Genomic DNA, 18823 nt, shown 5'->3' on the forward strand with positions numbered 1-18823 from the left:
TATGTTGCTTCTGGAACATAATGCTTTATAGTAGAGCTTTTTTTTTTTAAAAGTTTGAAAGTTTGTTTAGTATCAGGTCCTGACCCAGATCCCTGATCTCCCAAAGGAGTGTACGGCGGAGGTTAAATAAAAAAAGAGACAAATTGTATGATTTTTTTTTTTTAGGGCTCCAGGAGGGTCAAAACCTTTTAGCTGAGCTCAGACTCTGAGGGTAAAGACAAAGGATTCTCTGGATCAGTCCACTTATATTAGGTCCAAGGACAAAAGGCGGAGAAACTGAGGAAAGCGCAGGCAGCAGGCAGGACCTTGGGAGTCCTTCAAGGACGTCTCCAGTGGTGAATCAGGTCAATTCAGTAGCACTGTCTTATCACGAAGACATGTAGAAGTGAGACTGAAGGAGTAATATCTGCAGCTGCAGTCTCTGTCTTGGTAATTGGGGTTGGAGCCAAGTGCCCACAGCTGTGGCCTTATCGTGCCTTTTGAAGTATCTCTGGCCTCACAGGCCACTACAGGCCTCAGCCAGGACCGGTGGTTCACTTACTATGAATTAGCTCCCTTTGCCAGGCAAGGGGCCTAGGCCTAGGACATACTCACAGATAAACTTAGAAAGTCAATTAGTAAAATTTAAATCCTGGTCAGAGCTGCTTCATAGTGGTCTCCAACAGTTTAGAATGAGAAAAATATTACATGAATTTTCAAGTCTTAACCAGCATACCAAAACAGTGCAAATGTAAAATGATAGTTTTATTAGTCACCTGCCTAACATTTTCTACAATGCTTAAAGGAGTGTACTTTTGGGGGTTGTACACTCTCTTTTCATGTGCCAGTGATAGTATGATGTTTTCTATCATAAAATTAAAGCATTTCTTCAAGTACGATTGATCAAAATTAGTCTTTCAGATTTCACTTTATTTTTTAAGACTTTGTTTTCTTAGAGCAGTTTTAGGATCAGAGCACCATGGGGAGTACAGAGAGTTTCCGTGCGGTCCCTGAGTTCCCACAGGGGCCCGGCTCCAGACTGTCGCTGTCCCTGGTTAGACTGGTGCAAGGAGAGGCACACTCAGTGGTCTGCCGGCACAGTGACACGTGCCCACCGCTCTAGTGGAGTCTCACTGCTTGAAAGGTCCCCATGTGTTTCCGTGTTCCTCCCTGTTCCCCACAGCAGCTGTGTTCACAGATGTTTCACTTTCTCTGTTGTTTTGACTTTTCCACAATTGCACGGTGTGTAGCCTTTTCAAATCAGGTTCTCTCACTTCGTAACACACATTAAAGTTCCTCCCATGTCTCTTCCTGGGCTTATTGCTTGTTTCTTTTTAGTGCTGAATAACACTCCAAAGGTGACCTACTTTTCACTCGGCATTCCACCGCATTAACGATTGTGCGTCATTAAACAGATGTTGCATCTTTGGGGAGCTGGTAGTCCAGGGAACGTGACAGGGTAAGAGCGGCACTATGTGACAACTGACTGAAAGGAATGAACTCAGGAATGTTGGGGTCCCTAGGTACGTTGGGAACAGGTGGACCCACACGGGGGCCTCTCTTCTTGAGGTGACTGAAGATGCAGCCAGAGGATGTCCTTTTCCTTTAGCAATTATGTTATACTGCAGTTAGCAAGATCACGTGCTTTCAGTGCCTGTGACGTCGCACTGGGTGATACGATCTATTGCATGATCAGATTCTGAGTTGCAAGCAGTGTGCATGTGTATCAGGAGCTGGCGGGAACAGGCGCACGGAGAGTGCTGGAAACATGGTCAGGAACAGAGGCTCGGCCTGGCCTGGAAATCTGGGTGCAGAGGAGTTGCAGGAAAGGCCAGGGCATTCCAGGTCGGGGCGGGCTGTAGAGGAGCCTCTCATCCCCTGACTGGGACAGAGCCTGGCGCACAGTGCTTGTTTGTTTATGGACCTGATTAATGAGTGTGGATAGCTTAATGGACTGGAAGGAGCATCCCTCTGTTAGCTTTGATGTTAAAAGATCAGACTTATGCTACATGGGAGAATATAAATTAGAAAAGCCTTTTCAGGACATGTTTACTGTAGGTTATGTTTGTAAAACTGTTATCCAACTATGCTTTTGACTCAGAAATTCCTCCTAGAGAAACTCACTCTAAAACCATAGCTGCCTGTGCTCTAAAGAGATGTTATTAAATAGTGCATGATATGTCCAGGTATAGGCTTTGTCTTAAATGTAACAGATTTATATAGCGTTTCCTTATATTCCAGAACCTATTTTAAGTGTTTTTGCCAGCATCAGTCTTGTAACAGTGCTTCGTGGTAGGTAGCTATTAGTTTTGCCTTACTGATAAAGAAACTGGCACCGTTAAACTGGGCAAAGTTCTCTAGCTGATAATTGACGGAGCCAGCAGTACAAGCAGGGAGGTTAAATGGTCTTAGCATTACACTACCTGGGAAGTAAAAAAAGTCCATATGCTAAGCGTATGTGTCTTGCCTGTGTGTGTCCAAACACGGAAGGAAAATTTCTCTCCCCTCCACCACATACGCACCTGTGCAGAAGTGTACAACACTGGCGTGTGTCCTAAACTCTCGCTGGTTCTTTGCCTCCGGGACAGGAGTAGTTGAAGGAAATGAAGAAACATTTTTATTACACTAAGAGTTTATATTCCTCTATTTGTTTTTTTTTTTTTTAAAGAAAAGTGTATTTTTTAAGTAGATAAAAAGGATTCTGGGTCGTTTCAAACAAGTTATGTCTTGACTTGTGCCCGTAGTAAATCTCAGGGTTAATGGCATCTTGGGATGCACATAAGTGAGCTTCCATTCTAATAGTTCTCCATGACTCCCCAGTAGGTCAACTATTTCTTTTGATTAGGTTGAGCTGCCACCTGTCTGCCTGTGTTCTTAGTGTTTTATAGTAACAAGTGAGCTTATTTATTCAAGTGCACCCAGTTACAATGTGGGGAAGGTCACGTTGTTTTTAATCATGCAGATGGGTCAGAATCAGCCTGGGGGAGAGCGCCAGAAGAGCCCTGCGGCATTCAGCCTGGATAGCACCTCAGGACCAGGCAGCTGACAGGGGACTCGTGAGAGAGCAGGGTCCCAGAGGTATGCATGTGAGAATCCCATCAGAATAGTCCAGAGAAAAAGGTAAACTTGTCCTGTGTGTTGGAGCAGATCTCAGGCTGGTCTTTCTTGCTAGTAGCACGTAGTGAACAGAGTTGAAAGATTGCCAGAGAGCCCTGCCAGTCATTTAACAGTGTTGAGAGGGCTGAGATAGTACCATCCTTAGAGACAAAGTTTAAAACCATTCAATAAATGCAAAAGTACTCTCATCTTCACTTGCTACTAGAGAGATAGGCTCAGGAAAATCTCAGCGCTGTCAGCTAAAATCAGTCTCAAGTTTTGTTTGGAAAATTACCCACAAAATTGGCATATGTGGTTGGTCCTTAGCCAGTCTTAAAAGATGAACTTTAGGCACAAGCTAGCACTTGAAATTTTGATGCAGACTTCAAACAGTGTGGCACTCCTGCAAGACATGGGAGAGGGCTTGGTGAGACATCCTTTGAAAGGCTCAAAGAAAATACATTGTTGGGTAAAGGGGACAGTTGTGCATTAGAGGTTAGTCTGGCGGTTTCCGAATGGGAAACCAACATTTACACTGAATTCGCTTTCACTTCGTTTATATAGGAAATCAAGTCACTGGACCTGCATCTTAGCCTCACCTCCATCAGTTGTTTAAACTCTAGTATGAAGATTTTTGCTTTCTGTGTTCCCATCACTTTTATATCCCATTTCTTAATTCTGATGGAAGCAGACTTAACAGTAGTTTTGTGCTCATTACGAGCTTGCACTGTCCGTGAAGCCAAGGAGAATGGTCTTTATTTTTCCATCAAGCTCTAAAAGAATGTACTGCCTATTTTTAGGTGCCTGGAAAGATTTGTGAAATCAAACTTACGTTGATTAAATTTTACAGGCTACAACTTTCTGTAACTTCCTTTGTAGCAATTTGTTATGTAAAGAGAGCAGAGGTGATCCTGCTGTGTACATTGGCTGTAACAGTTCAGTTTTCTTGTTGAATAGGAACTCTCCAAGATCACAATGCCAGTTATATTTAATGAGCCTCTGAGCTTCCTGCAACGACTCACTGAATATATGGAGCACACTTACCTCATCCACAAGGCCAGTTCGTTTTCTGACCCCGTGGAAAGGATGCAGGTATGTTATCAAGCGTGCACTGGGAAAAAGTTAAATGTGTTTCTTCGAGGCTTGTCTCCCACCCTTTCCCCCAAGTCGCGCCCAGATGAACACAGAACTAGGACAAAGTCCCGTGTGAGAGGGGGAGATGTGCTTATCGCTTAATCAGCATGTGTGGAGGACCCCTGTGTCCGTCCCCCTGCCCCACAGAACGTTACCACAGTGACAGGCCAGTGGGAGTTTCAGGAGACGCAGAAGGTGGTCACACCACGCCTGGGTATTGCGAGCTACTTCTGCTGTCTTTGCAGACGCAGCATTGTGTCAGCAGAGGGCAAAGTCTATTTCTGTGAGGCTTTCTGAGAACTTCTTTTCCCACACCCTTTTAGTATAGGTTTGCAGTATACAAAGTTCATTCATCCTGGGAACTGGTAACATGCCTGTGGCATCCTGAGCTCTTCTTTCTTCCATTCCCTGCCATCCATCCATCATCCCTCCATGCCTCGACCTCAAGGAGTTTCTAGGAAGGAGTGAATACACACACATGCGTGTTTGTGCTTACGTGTGCCTGTACCCGTACCAGTGTGTGCAAGCAAGGCAGCAAGGACTTGAACTTCCAAAATTTCTTTTGAATAGAAATGATTATGTGATACACACGGGTGGACGAGACAGGCAGAGTATAGTGGACACATTATTCGCTTTCACACACAGCAGTAGCGTTCTAACCTGAATCTTTCTGCTCTTTTGTGTATATAAATCAACTTTTCCTAACTTCAGTGGCTTTTACACCAATTAATTGTCGAGTCCCCCCCACACCCCCAGGAAATGAGATGCACTGTTGGCGGTCTACAGATTAAACCAATCTGGGTTCCACAGATTAAACCAAGCTTGAATGCACAGTACTTGAGGAAAAATGGCATCTGCTCAGAGTATGAACATAAGATAACTGTCTATATTGTATTAGGTATTAAAACCCAGAGAGGATTTAGTGCACATGAGAGGGTTGTGGGGGCTGCATACAGATACTACAGCATTTTATGAGGCTTCAGCACCTCAGAGTTTGGCCCCCAAGGGTGGTGTAAGAGCTCATTCCCCTCAGATACTGAGGGGCTGTGGCCTTTTAAAAAAAGTTCAAGCGTATTAAAAGTAACTTGGTTTGAGATGTTACAAAACCCTTGTGTGTGTGACACTGTGGGAAGAGACTTGGTGCTTTCCCTTACAAATACCCAGGGCTCTGTGTCACTTCTGGAGCCCGTTTTACTGAACAAATGAAACTGCTCAGAATACCGCAGTCAGCCTCCACCCAGTCCCGGGCTCTCACTTTTTTGTTGTTGTTGTTGTTGTTTTTTTGTTTTTTTTTTTTGTCTTTTTCGTTTTTATCGGTATCAGGGATCAAACTCACGACTGCCTGCTTGCAAGCAGGCGCTTATGCCGCTAAGCTAAATCCCCAGCCCCTAGACCCGGGCTCTCTTAACACGCGCCCTCTCTCCCGCAGTGCGTGGCCGCCTTCGCTGTGTCCGCCGTGGCCTCGCAGTGGGAGCGGACCGGGAAGCCCTTCAACCCGCTGCTGGGGGAGACCTACGAGCTAGTGCGGTGAGCCTGCGCCCCCACGGGGGTGGCGTTCGCGTGCTTTCTGTAGCTCGGTAGCTCTCGCTGAGAGGACTTGTCCTGAATGCCACCAGACAGTTCCGCACGGCTGGAACAAATGAGTGGTTCTGATGGGCCTTTCTGTGACACTTAGGATTTTAAAGACTGTGTCTTTAAAGACTGTGAAAGAGACGTAAAATGTACCATTATCAAAAGTAACTACACTGACCATGAGATTACTAACTATCCTCGTATTTATGCAGATCATAAGACAAAGGTTTTTTAACATAGCATAAATACATACATGCCTATTATAAATGCCTTAAAGGCAATAGATGAACCTTCAAGATAGCTCAGTTTGCCCACACTAGGTGTTTCTTATTTACACAAAATTAGGTGAATTTGACTGTAGTTTCCCTGTATCATTATCTTGTTTTTACAAGTTTTAATCACACTCTCTAGATGTTATAAAGTAAACACACTGTATTTCTCTGTCTTAATTGAAGGCATAAGTTTTATCTGCATGGCTAATATTACCATTTCGCGTCAGTCACTTTAATCCATGAAAGTGCTCTGTAGTATGCTCAAACAGCTACCATTGTAACAGCACTTGATTTAATTTTCCAGGTTGCATTTGTATGATTTCTCATATATTAGATGATGATAAAGAATTATGTACTTCATCATCGAACCTATTTAATATCTGAATTGCTTTTTAAGTGAAATGGCAATATTTAGTGGTAGAGTTAATTATGATTCTTTTTTTTTTTTAAATCTTAAGAGATGACCTTGGATTCAGGCTCATCTCTGAGCAGGTCAGCCACCACCCCCCCATCAGTGCATTCCACGCTGAAGGATTGAACAACGATTTCATCTTTCATGGCTCAATCTACCCCAAACTGAAGTTCTGGGGGAAGAGTGTAGAAGCAGAACCAAAAGGAACCATCACGTTGGAGCTCCTTGAGTAAGTCACGATCAAGCCATTCACCCTTTTCACGCTGCCTCCACGCAGAGCTCAGGTCTTATGACCTGACCTTACTGTTCAGGAGTTGGAGACCCTGAGAGCAGCAGCCTTTTCCCAGTTGGAAATTTGCCTCTGAAAAAACCTGAGATGCGAGCTCACAGCCACTGCTCATCTGAGCACTGTAAAGTTTCCCGTGGGCTGGGGATGTGGTTCAGTGGTAGAGCACTTGCATAGCATGCACAGAGGCCTGGGTTCATCCTCTAGCACTGCAAAAAAGAGAGTTGATTCTGATGTTTGAGCCTGGTGTTTAGATCTACTTTAAGATAGGTAGAGTTAATCATTAACTGCATAGAGGCTCCTGTGTGTCATGCTACCAGTATTTTATTTTTTTGAAATGAATTCACCTTGAGAAATATGTGCTGCATGTGTTAGAAGTGGGTAAGTTAGGAGTTCTCCTCTTCTGCCAGATGAGTCTTGCATTCTCCTTCCCATTGAGTCCAGCTAGAAACCCTAGACAGACAGACAGACAGACAGACAGCAAACAAACCACAATCCTAGGACTGTGGACAGTGAAGAAAGGCGGGCAGACTGGGGAGAGAGATCAAATCTGAAGACGACCCAAGTCAGCAGAGATTCCTACCTTCTCTTTTTCCTCCTCTTTCTCTGGTTTAGCGTTAGAACAAGAAGTCCCAGAACTAGAAGTGGAGCAGACAGAGCCCCACCCTTTCTGATCTGCAGGTGTGGGAAGGCGTAGAGAGAGCAGGGGAACTCTGTCTTCTCTCTCACTCTTTTTTTTAATTTTTTTTTTCTTTTTCTCTTTTTACCGGTATCGGGGATTGAACTCATGACCGCCTGCTTGCAAGGCAGGTGCTTATGCCGCTGAGCTAAATCCCCAGCCCCTTCTCTCTCACTCTCACTCTTGCCCCAAGGCAGGTGTGACACACCGCCCAGAATGAAGTATTGTTATATAGAAGAACATGTATCACATAAATTAACCTCAGAAGCTTACATACTGTACATCCTTTGTACTTCACATTCTGGAGAAGGTGACATTGTGACATTGCAAAACAGATCAACTAGTTAACACTTAGGGATAAATTAAGAATCCAGAGATTAGGAATGAATGAGGCTTTGACTACCTGGAGAGCATTAGCAAATCTTTGGCAGGTGATGGAGTTGTTCTGTATTGTGATTACACAGATCCATACATGTATTAAAACTCATAGAACATTTAAATTGACTTTTTATATGTTATTTTTGAATGCTTAGAAATGATTACAAATAGGTCAAATATCCCTTACCTGGAATGCTTCAGATCACAGGTATTTCAGATTTTGGAGTTTCTTGGGTTTGACAATATATATTTACATAGACTTTATCAGTTCAACATCCCTAAAGTCCAAAATATGTAATGTTCCAAAATCTAAATTTTTTTGAGCATCATGTTGGTCTTCAAGTTTTAGATTTCAGATTTTCAGATTAGGGATACTCAACCTGTGTATAGCTTATTTAGAATTTAGTGGAAGTATAGAATTATTTTTCAAGTTTTTGTTTTCTTTTAAAATAAGAATAACCCAGGTATACTGGCATGTACCTGTAGCCCCAGCTACTTTGGAAGACTGAGGCAGGAGGCTCACCAGAGCGCTGGAGTTTGAAATCAGCCTGGGCAGCATAACAACACTCCATTTAAAAAGAAAAAAACATAAGAAGTTGATGTCTATTTTAGACCATCAGAGGAGCCTGATTGATTAGTCTGAAGTATTTGAAGCAAATGCACTTTTCAAAAAGAAATAACACCTGTCACTTGTTTCTCTGCTTTTGTGTGTGTGTTTTAATAGACACAATGAAGCATATACGTGGACAAATCCTACCTGCTGTGTGCACAATATCATCGTGGGTAAACTCTGGATTGAGCAATATGGCAATGTGGAAATCACAAACCACAAGTAAGGCACTTTTGAGTGTTTAATCTGTCACATCAGTTTTCATGAAACATCTTCAGTGAGTTTATTACCAAAAAAGAAAACCCTTTAGTAGAGTCCTTTGAAAATTTAAGGATCAGGCAATAGGTCAGATGTGGTGGTTCATGCATGCAAACCTAGCTCCTCAGCAGGCTGATGCAGGAGGATCACAAATTTGAGCTAACCTGGACAACTTAGCAACACCGTGTCTCAACACAAAACCAAACCAAACCCCAACCCAACACATTGGGTAGTCTAACTGCTGAGTGCTTAAGAAGCCCATTCATTTAATGAATAGGATTCATTGACATTTCTAATTAAGGAAGATGAGTGAATGCTGAGCTTCCCCAGGCTCTGAGGATTTTATTCCAAACTGAGCTCATTTTCCAGATACTGTTTCCTTTGTGTTACTGATGTGGAGGACATAGGGTGACGTTTTACCTATGCACTTGGTAAGGGAGAATGAAAGCTGTCACGTTCTAATCCTGCCTTGGGAATTTAGGCAAGTTGCTCATTCATTACAAACCTCGTGCACTTTTCCTTGGGGTGTTACTGATTGATAAGAATGTACAGAGAATCAGTAAACAGCAGCTGCCCCAGAAAGGTTATCACAGATACTCTGCGTTCTCTACTGCTTCTGTAGCGCTGAATGGTAACCTGAACTTGCTGTTTCCTTCACAGGACTGGGGACAAATGCGTGTTGAATTTTAAGCCATGTGGCCTTTTTGGTAAGGAATTACACAAAGTCGAAGGCTACATTCAAGACAAAAGGTAAGGTTTCTTTTTTATATGTTGAATAGAATAGGTGTTCCTAAGATGTCAACACTAAAACCTGCTACCATAAACTAGGAAACTAGTATCCTAACAGAAAAGTCTCCTACAGGAAAATGTCTCTTTCTTAAGAATTTGATTCATGGGGCTGGAGATTTAGCTCAGCGGCATAAGCACCTGCCTTGCAAGCAGGCAGTCGTGAGTTCGATCCCCGGTACCGATAAAAAGGAAAAAGACAAAAAAACCAAACAAACAAAAAAAGAATTTGATTCCCAAAAATCTTGATACTAACATTGAGGACCCTGGTTTATTTGTTGACTAAACATTAATCTCTCTTGACAGCAAAAAGAAGCTCTGCGCACTGTACGGGAAGTGGACCGAGTGTCTGTACAGTGTTGACCCTGCCACTTTTGAGGCTTACAAAAAGAACGACAAGAAAAACACTGAAGAGAAGAAGAACAGCAAACAGGTGAACGTGCTGCAATGTGGTGTCCGGGAGTGACCGGAGCCTTGGGCTTATGCTAACCCAGTGCTGCAGTGCTGATGGACATCCCTTTGTTAGTGTGGCTAATGCCCATAATTCTTCTTGCTTTTTTCAATGAGCAAATGAGTGACTTAGTTGCAAAGGTTTGTCATGATCCCACACCAGAAGTGGCCATATGCTACTTTTGTGATACAGTAGCAATTCTCTGTGGCTTGGATATAGCTCACATAGCTGCAGAAAGTTGGGGTTCACCGTTGTGTTTGAACAGGTAAAGTGTCTTCCAGGATCAAGTCTTGGATTTTCACACAACTCTGTCTTGTTGATTCCCTAGTGCTGAATCACAGCAGTTAGGGCCAGTCAGCCACAGCGCCATTGCTGGGCCTCTCTCTGTTTAATAAGCGCTCTTCTTGCGGGACAGTCAGTGCCCCTGGGACTCTCCACTTCCCCGGCCAGCTGTTACTCTCAGCAGACCTCATCCCTTCTGTCTGTGCAGAGCCGCTGAGAGCTCACAGGGGCGCAGCAGTTTGGACAAGAGGCCCTTGTTTAAGGACCGAGTCCTCTCCATAAACCAGGAAAAGGGTCAGAGCCCAAGCTTGGGTTAGAATCCTGTGCTGCCATTTCTGGGTACTGCTGGCTTGGGGCAGATTCTCATCTCAGTCTCAGGACTTTCAGTATAAAACAAGGATCATAACAGGACCTGTTTGTTAACAGGTGAAAAAGGCTCATAAGTGTCTTCACCTGGGGCAAGATTAAGAGTCCTTTCTGCTGGTGCAACATCCCTGGCAACTCATTGAAAATGCGGGTCCCTATTCTCACTGCAGTCCCCAGATCGAAGGCTCCAGGCCTCTTCCTGCTGCTGGTGCATACAAAAAGCTTTAGAAGTCCTCATTTTCCCCCAAAGGTGGAAGTTATATTAGTTATATTTCTTTGTAAAATGGAGCTGAGTTCCCAAGGCAAAGCGATCTTCCATTAAGTGGCCGGACTTGCTTGCTGTGTTTCCTTCAGCGGTGTGTACAGTCCCACTTTCCTCCTGACGGCCCTGGCCCTGCATGCTTTTGCCTTATTCGGTGAGGTGTGCAGCAGGTTCTCTGCAGCTGTCAGGAAGTCAGTAGCACATTCTGTGGCTGCAGTCCTGCCAAGGGAAGTCAGCCTGCCTAAGACAGCCTCAGCAGCACACTTGTCATCCAGCCCTCCTTTACAGAATGGGGACACAAAGGGCATTGTCAAAAGCCCAGCGAATATCCCTTGTGTGTCCCCCAAGGGTCTGGTCAGTCTTTGTAGAAAAGCAGCCTTCCCCTCAAACATGCTTCCTTGTCTGGCACCTCTCCTTCCCACCTGCGTTTTCAAGGTTCCTGAGCTTGCCCGCAGGCACAGGAAGTGTTACCCTCCTCGCAGATGCTCAAAACTGAAGCAGATTGACATTTCAACCAGGTGGTTGGTTGACTGTTTACTTGTGATGCTGGAATGTTGTCACCCTCCTCCCCACCTCAAAGCCAGCACAGCAGTGGAGCTCCCCTGTTACCCAGAGTCCCAGTATGAAAAGGCCCAGCAGAGCCCTGCCATGGGGAGCGCAGGGAAGGGAGCTCCACTTTCTGACTGCTATCTAGATTTTCCTCTTGTCACCTTTGATCCTTCCTGGTGCCCCATCACTGATGAGTTTAGCTGAGGGTCTCCAGAGTGCAGCCTGTCTTTAAAAAGCAGAAGCTTTAAGAACAAAGAATAGTTAAAAAAAAAAAAAAAAGGATAATGATGGTAACAGTGGACCAGCAGCCCCGCCCCGGGGGCACCCTCTCTTTGGTCACCTCCACTCACAGCCCTCAGGGGCTTCTTGCCTGCATCCTTGCCTGGATTTTGTGGTTGGCTTCTGGTTGCCCCCACACACATCAGAGGTTGGGCCTGCCAGCCTCCTGCACCTGCCCCCTCTGCTTTGGGTTTGACTGTGATGGGGTGGCTCTGAAAGGCACAGGCCAGAGAAGTGCTAGAGCCCCAGACAGGAGATCATCTGTGCCCTCTTCCGGAACCCGCAGCACCCTTTTCAGGAGGAGTGGGTGAAACCTTGGACCAGCTCTTCTTGGACTGTCATGTTCTGGGCTCTGCCAGCACAGGCCCAGTCTCTGTGACTTTCTAGAGAACAGGTGTGGTGTGGCAGGAGTGGGGGTGACCCCAGGCCTGGCTGGCCCTAGAGCATGAGCAGGAGCCCTCCAAGTGCCTCTCTGTCCCTGGGGAGTGGGGCTTTGGCTTGAGCCGCTCCCTGCACCCATCAGGGAACCCTCTGCCAAGCCTCAGACCAAAAGAAAATAGTACTTCCAGCAGAAAAAAAGGAGGCACAGTTTCTGCCCTCACACACCTAGTTTTCTCATGGGGTACAATAAAGTGAGGCTATTTTATTTCTAAGAGCACACATGTACTTTAAAAGCTTTCGTTGAACTCTGTCTACCTGGCCCCCTTGCAGGTGAGCACGTCGGAGGAGTCTGATGAAATGCCCATGCCGGACTCGGAGAGCGTGTTCGTCATCCCAGGCAGCGTCCTCCTGTGGCGAATAGCCCCACGGCCGCCCAACTCTGCCCAGGTGAGCCCAGCTTGCTCAGAACCGTACCCTTTGCCAGGCAGCACCGGGCTGTAGATAGGTTGTCACAGGTTGTCATCTGTTGTCCCCTGCTGACCTCCTGGGCTTCCCCTCCGTGCCCAGAGGCTCCACACGTTTGTGGCACCATTCATTCTGGGGTCAAACCAGAGGATGTGCTGATGGCTTCTCTGGTCATCAGTTGGGGATAAGACTAACCCTGGCTACATGCATGGCTGCACAAGCCACTCATTGATGGGACAGTCATGCATGTGCCACCAATAGATCAAGCTGGCAGCAACATGTTCAACAAGCAGAGGCCACCTCAACAGTATAAACCTCCATACCCAGAAAGGATTCAGTGCAGAAAGAGAGATGTTGATTTTGTTTATGGTTCCCCTTAGTTAACAGAGGCTACATATTCTGCAAGGTCCACATTAAGACTGCTGGGACATGAGTACCAGCAGGTGGCTTGGATTGGGATGGAACCGTTTAGACATGTGATCTGACATGCACGACCGATGACCAGCAGGATCGCTGTCACCGGAGACGGCCTCTCCTGGGGCTGTTGGGTTGTGTCATGTCAATGTGACCGCTTTGCTGCTTTCAGATGTATAATTTCACCAGCTTTGCCATGGTCCTGAATGAAGTGGACAAGGAAATGGAGAGTGTGATCCCCAAGACTGACTGCAGGTTGCGGCCCGATATCCGGGCCATGGAGAATGGAGAAATCGGTAAGGAGTGGCTGTCCTGCTGCGGATTCTTTGTGGCTGCTGGCTGTCTCAGTCCTGGTGACTTAGTTTCATTGGGTACAGGCTTCTTTCAGGCTCCCTCAGACATTGTTACATTCAAGTTGAGCAACTTTTATCTTAGTAGACTTGATTAACTCAGAGTCGCTGCTTCAGTGTTACTCCCTTGGTAACTTAATATACTGCATCCCCCGGGGCGTGTCTTACCTTGGCACGCAATTTAGCATCTCTGTGAGCTTTATATTCTAATTACAGTGTATTTCACAATTCATGTTTCACCTCTGAGCTTCAAAGAAAAGCGTGGCTTCCCCTTGGACAACTGTACGAGTTTTAGTGTACAGTTTCTTTTAACTCAGTGGTTCTGCAAAAGGGAAGTAATTTTTCCCAGGAAAGGTATGACAATATCTAAGGACTTTGGTTGTCACGTCTCAGGAAAGTGGCATCTGGAGATCAGGCTGCTGCTGAATGTCCTATCACGCACAGGACAGTGGATCATCCCATGCAAAGGGTCAGAGGTACCAGTGAGACAGAGCAACAGTGCTTTGGATGATTGGGGGAATTTCCTGGGAATGGAGTCTGAAGTTCTGAGAGGTCTGAGAGTTTAGAATAATTTTACATTTACTGTACTTTTTCACCCAAGTTTTGATTAAAACATCTCAACATTTTTGGCCATAAAAATAAGCAGGTTCTTTTTGCTGAAGGCAGAGGTTGCTAAAGCCGTAAGCTTGAGCATCTTAAGTGCCAGCTCTACCTCTAGCCATGTGCTGAGATGCTAAGCTGATGCTTGACTGTGGGGTTGTCCTCTGCACGGGGAGATGCTCATACACGTGGATAGTGGTTCTCCATGCTTACTATGCTTATTGATCTTATTCTAGATCAAGCTAGTGAAGAAAAAAAGCGGCTTGAAGAAAAACAGAGAGCAGCCCGCAAAAATAGGTCCAAGTCAGAAGAGGACTGGAAGACAAGGTGTGTGCAGTGTTGAGGGTGGGCCCAGCGCTCAGGCAGGCAGGGCTGTGGGACTCTGGGAAGTGGCTCCAACACAGGCCTGAGAGAGAACTTATTCCCAGTGGCTGTAAAGCCTGCAAGCCAAAGAACTGTGTATGCAACAAAGAAAAATGACTATAGGAAAATGAAGGTTAAAATATTCCCACATGATACTCCTCACGTGGTAAACCCTACCCCTTTCTTACTGAAGAGGGAAAGTAAAATCCAGAATTTATGCATTTGGGTATGCACATACATTCAGAACTATTTGCTCCTATATGGGAGAAAATTAGAGGAAATCATACATCAGTGATATTTAGACAGTGGCTTTATATTTCTAAATATGAGATTTTCTATGCGATGGAAGTAGCATTGGTAAGAAGTAGCATCTTGGATTCCATTCCAGAGTCAAAAGTGAGCAATAAGATTTCTGGCTTTTAAAAGTTTTTTTTAAACCAGGAATTACTTAGTCACTGTTTATTGAGTAATAGTCATTTATAAATAGGAATAGCATGAAAACAGTTTCTACATTTATTATCACATAATAGAAGCCACTGACCCATAATTTAGTTATAAAACAAAATAAATGTAAAGCCAGTATGAGCATCATTTTGCAAACATTTCAGCAGATACTATTTAGTAGTCCTTTTGCCTCTAAAAGATAGTTACGGGAGTAGAAATGGCCTCACATATCCAATCCAGTGAGTTGTTTTACCGCGAGAATCTGTTGTGCAGGTAACTCTTGAAGAGTCTGCAGCTGTACAAGGGGTGGGCAGTGCCGGGCTGTACCCACATGAGCCCCAGGTTGAAAGCCCGGAATACCATATAAACTGCTGCTCTAGATAGCCTTTCTCTGCACCAAGGAAGGCGGCGATGCACATTTCCTTTCCTTCCAAGAGCCTTCCTGGAACTAGAACCTCCACCTCCATTCCTCCTTCCAGTCAAAGCCACTTTACTGTGATTCCTTTTAACAAGATTTGATACATTTTGTCATTCTTTTTAGTGTCTCCCGCAGAAAACTTCCTATCTGTGGGATTTAATTACTTCTAATTATTCTCTTTTTTCTTTTAGAGACCGGGTCTCACTATGCAGTTCAGGCTGGCATTGAACTCACTTTGGAGGCCAGGCTGGCCACGAACTCACAGTGATTCTCCTACCTCAGCCTCCTGAGTGCTGGGATTACAGGTGTGCACCACCACGCCTGACCTAACTCCTTTATTTTTGCAGTCACATTTTCAGTTATATGTTGGCAAAAGTCCACCAAGAAATTTACTGCTGGTGAAGACCTCTGGACAGTTCAGTACAAGTCTGACATAAAAAGCAGAGCTGTTTGAGGCTCCCACTCCCCTCACCAGGCATCTGTGGATGGAGCAGTCTTTAAAATGACCCTGCTGAGCGCTCCTCAGAGGGCATGGGGCGTGGAGCTCCTCTCCAGTGGTGGCAAAGGGTTGCACAGTGGCTGACTTTGCTGTCAGGCAGACGGTGCAGTTTTGAATATTTTGCTCCATGTGAGGGGGAAGAGGGGACAGTTTCGTCAAGCACCATTTTATCGGAAGAGCTAACTCTCCCTCATAGTGAAGCCTAGAAGTTTCCTAAAAGTGGCTCAGGCTCTCCATGCTGTTGCCGTCCCTGCTCCCACCCACTCCCTTCACCCCGTTGAAGAGTTCTGGGGCAGTTTTCAGGGCTGTGATCCCTGCTTGAACATGTGGCTGCCTGTGACCCCGAACTGTGTCCTTGGAGACCTCCCCAGGTGGACTGGAGGAGGTGGCAGGAGACATGGCATTGACAGAGAGGGGATTGGAGGGCCACAAAAGTGTGGTGATGTCATCTCACAGTGTGAACATGGTGCAGAAGTAGTATGTTTAGAAAATGGCATTTTATTCAATAGGTGCAGGACTCTGCAGAGTGAAACAGTGAATATAAGGTAGTAATCTTCCTCCTCTTTCCTGTTGACACCTTTCCTAAGACATCTGAGACTGGAGCAAGACAAGTTCACTGGCTTGTTCTTGGGGCAGGGCAGAGTCCCAGCAGCGCCCGGCTTTCCAGGCACAAGCGCTAGAATGAGAACTGACCGGGAGCCAGCCTGCAGCCCACCACCGGGGAAACCTTTACTGCAGCCTTCTGGCTGCGCTGTCCCCAAGAACAGGTGACGCCCCAAGCCGGGCTTGCAGACATAGTCTTTGGAGAGCTTTGTGTCAGAGCCGAATGTGAACAAGACCACTGATTGCTGTCACACTGTTCGGTAACTGTCTGACGGAAACACTGGGCTCCAGTCCTGTCTGCCTTGATTCTGATTTGCCTTCTTCTCTGATACCTTGATAGCCTCCCAAAGAGACACACTGTTCAGACCCTTTGAGATTTAAGGGACTATATATATATAACTCTACATTTCAAGTTAGACAAAAATTCTGATTTTGGTTAATGATTCCTAAGGCATTCTTCTAGTATATCCAAAGTCTGGATGACCCATATCCTGATCAGGTAAACTAGACTCCTACCTAGAAAACATCTCAAAAGCCAATAAGTACTTCAATGTTTTGGAAAATTTGGCTGAGTATACCTGCACTATATGACGTCGAAGAATTGACCAAATACAAAGCCCCCTTTTTTTCTGTTTTTATAATCTTGTGGCAGTGATAACAGTAACACTGGATACAGATTGACTAAGCAGATCCAACCTCACTCTTGTTAACTATGTGGACAAAATGGCAAAGATGTAGAAAACTCTTTATCACAGATGTTACTCTGGTCCCTTTATTTGGAAAATGTGACACAGAGTTAACTGTGAACCTTTTGAAGTGATTCTACATTTGTTACCTTACAGAAAGCTAGTTCTGCAGAAAATGAGTGTTGTTTAGTGGGCAGTGAAACAAGGAGGCAGCTTTGCAGAATTAGAAGAGGTTCAGATTTTAAGGGTGGGGATGACCGCAGAATCTATATTAACACTGAAGATTCATAAAGTATGTGCGGCAGACATTAGAAACACTGTGGCCCTTAAAGTCAAACTAAGTTTGCTTGTACAGTCCTACCTTGGACAACTAACAGTTATGTGGCTGGTCTCACATTCATTCACCTCCTCAGCTGTAAAATGGAGCCTCGAGTTTGGAAAGCATGTACCGCCAACATTTTAAGTACTGCCTTGGGTGCTCTGAAAAGGTTCATTTTCTAACCCTAATTCCTGAAAAGAATGCCGTCTAGTGGAAGATGAGAAGTAGCCCAGAGGACAAACAGAACATTGTTTCTAATGAGCCCCTTGGAAGCTCAGTGAGCGCTGCGTTGCTGCTACCGTGGATCAGAACCCTCTGCAGGCATGTGTCCCCTGTGGAATACTGTTGTGCACAGTATTTCCATAAGGAGAAGATGGACCACTGCTTCACTTCCTTGGAAAGCTCTAACTCACAGCACGCAAAGAACCAGCAGGCACTCGGGTTTTGAAGTCTCCCCAGTAAATTTTGTTCTCTCTCTTTTAACAGGTGGTTCCATCAAGGTCCCAATCCCTACAATGGAGCACAGGACTGGATTTACTCTGGCAGCTACTGGGACAGAAACTACTTTAATTTGCCTGACATTTATTAAAATGCAGACGAGTCAGGATGTTTGGCTAATGTATAAATAAGTCTTAAACGTATGTTTTTAAATTTGTTCCTTGGTTTCTACTCATCTTTCAAAAGGAAAAAAATCTGCTCAAGATAACCTGCATTTCACCCAACAAGGTGGGGCACACAGTGATACTGGATAATGAAAGTCTTAAATATTATTTTATAGAGAGGAAAGAAAAACTGCTGAAGATGCTTTTCCAGGTTGTTAAATGTAACTTTAGCTTTATGGAAATATATAGTAATCTCAAATCAAGTTATTTTGACTATTTTTATGCTGTCATGCTTTCAACATTTTAGAAGTAATTTTGACATTTAGAATTCTCTTATATAATGTTTATGTGCTCAACCGTAGGGGCTGCAATTTAGTAAATAACTAAATTGGTAAGATGGCTTTTAATCATATTAATCATCTCAATTTTATCCCTCCCCCACTCCTAAAAGGAAAAAGATGCCTATTCTGAATAGGGTTTCCCAATTTAAAAATTCTAATTAAACTGGAAAAGGTATTTACTTATGTTAGTGCTCTTTACTTTTACAGTTTTCTGTAAGCGTCATTAACTGTACATGTTTGAACTGCAAATATGTATAAAATCTAGCAATTCACAAATGCCCTAGAAATAGGTGTTTATTACCTAACGATGAACCTTTTTAAATGCTTCAACTTCCAGTGGCATTGCCACCTGAGTGTGTAAGCTGCACTCGTGTATGTATTGTAAGTATCAAACTATGTAAAGGGAGGTCTTGTGCATTTCAAGTTTGTAAGGTACCTGTGTACTTAAAATATGTATGGAGACCTACTGTACAGTAGCTTTGCCCCTTTAATTGGGGTACATTAATCTTATATTTATCCCCCCAAACCCCATACTGAGAGATTGCTATAAGGGGCTTTAGGTAGCTGCCAGTAAATTATTTTAATTGCTGTCTTGAAGTTAACAAGTGTTACAATGAAATAATCTACCTGACACTAATAAAGGCTTTAGAATGTTTCAAACATGTGATCTCTTTAAAAATTTCAAAT

General features: G+C 44.5%; 1 protein-coding gene across 6 annotated transcripts in view; it reads left to right on the forward strand.

Moving 5' to 3' along the window:
* The window catches only part of Osbpl1a (oxysterol binding protein like 1A), a 182704-nt gene extending 163908 nt beyond the window's left edge, over window positions 1-18796 (forward strand). For all 6 annotated transcript variants that reach the window (XM_003474108.5, XM_013157121.3, XM_063231830.1 and 3 more), the window contains 10 exons: window positions 4033-4167; window positions 5639-5736; window positions 6512-6694; window positions 8533-8640; window positions 9337-9426; window positions 9769-9895; window positions 12363-12479; window positions 13084-13207; window positions 14098-14188; window positions 17680-18796. In XM_003474108.5, the coding sequence (XP_003474156.1) occupies window positions 4033-4167; window positions 5639-5736; window positions 6512-6694; window positions 8533-8640; window positions 9337-9426; window positions 9769-9895; window positions 12363-12479; window positions 13084-13207; window positions 14098-14188; window positions 17680-17782 (1176 nt within the window). In that variant the 3' untranslated portion in view covers window positions 17783-18796. The remainder of the gene's footprint in view (window positions 1-4032; window positions 4168-5638; window positions 5737-6511; window positions 6695-8532; window positions 8641-9336; window positions 9427-9768; window positions 9896-12362; window positions 12480-13083; window positions 13208-14097; window positions 14189-17679) is intronic.
* The last annotated feature ends 27 nt before the right edge of the window (window positions 18797-18823 follow it).

This window comes from Cavia porcellus, unplaced genomic scaffold, assembly GCF_034190915.1.
Source record: "Cavia porcellus strain 051 isolate PalLab524CR breed Dunkin Hartley unplaced genomic scaffold, mCavPor4.1 scaffold_20, whole genome shotgun sequence".
NCBI lineage: Eukaryota > Metazoa > Chordata > Mammalia > Rodentia > Caviidae > Cavia > Cavia porcellus.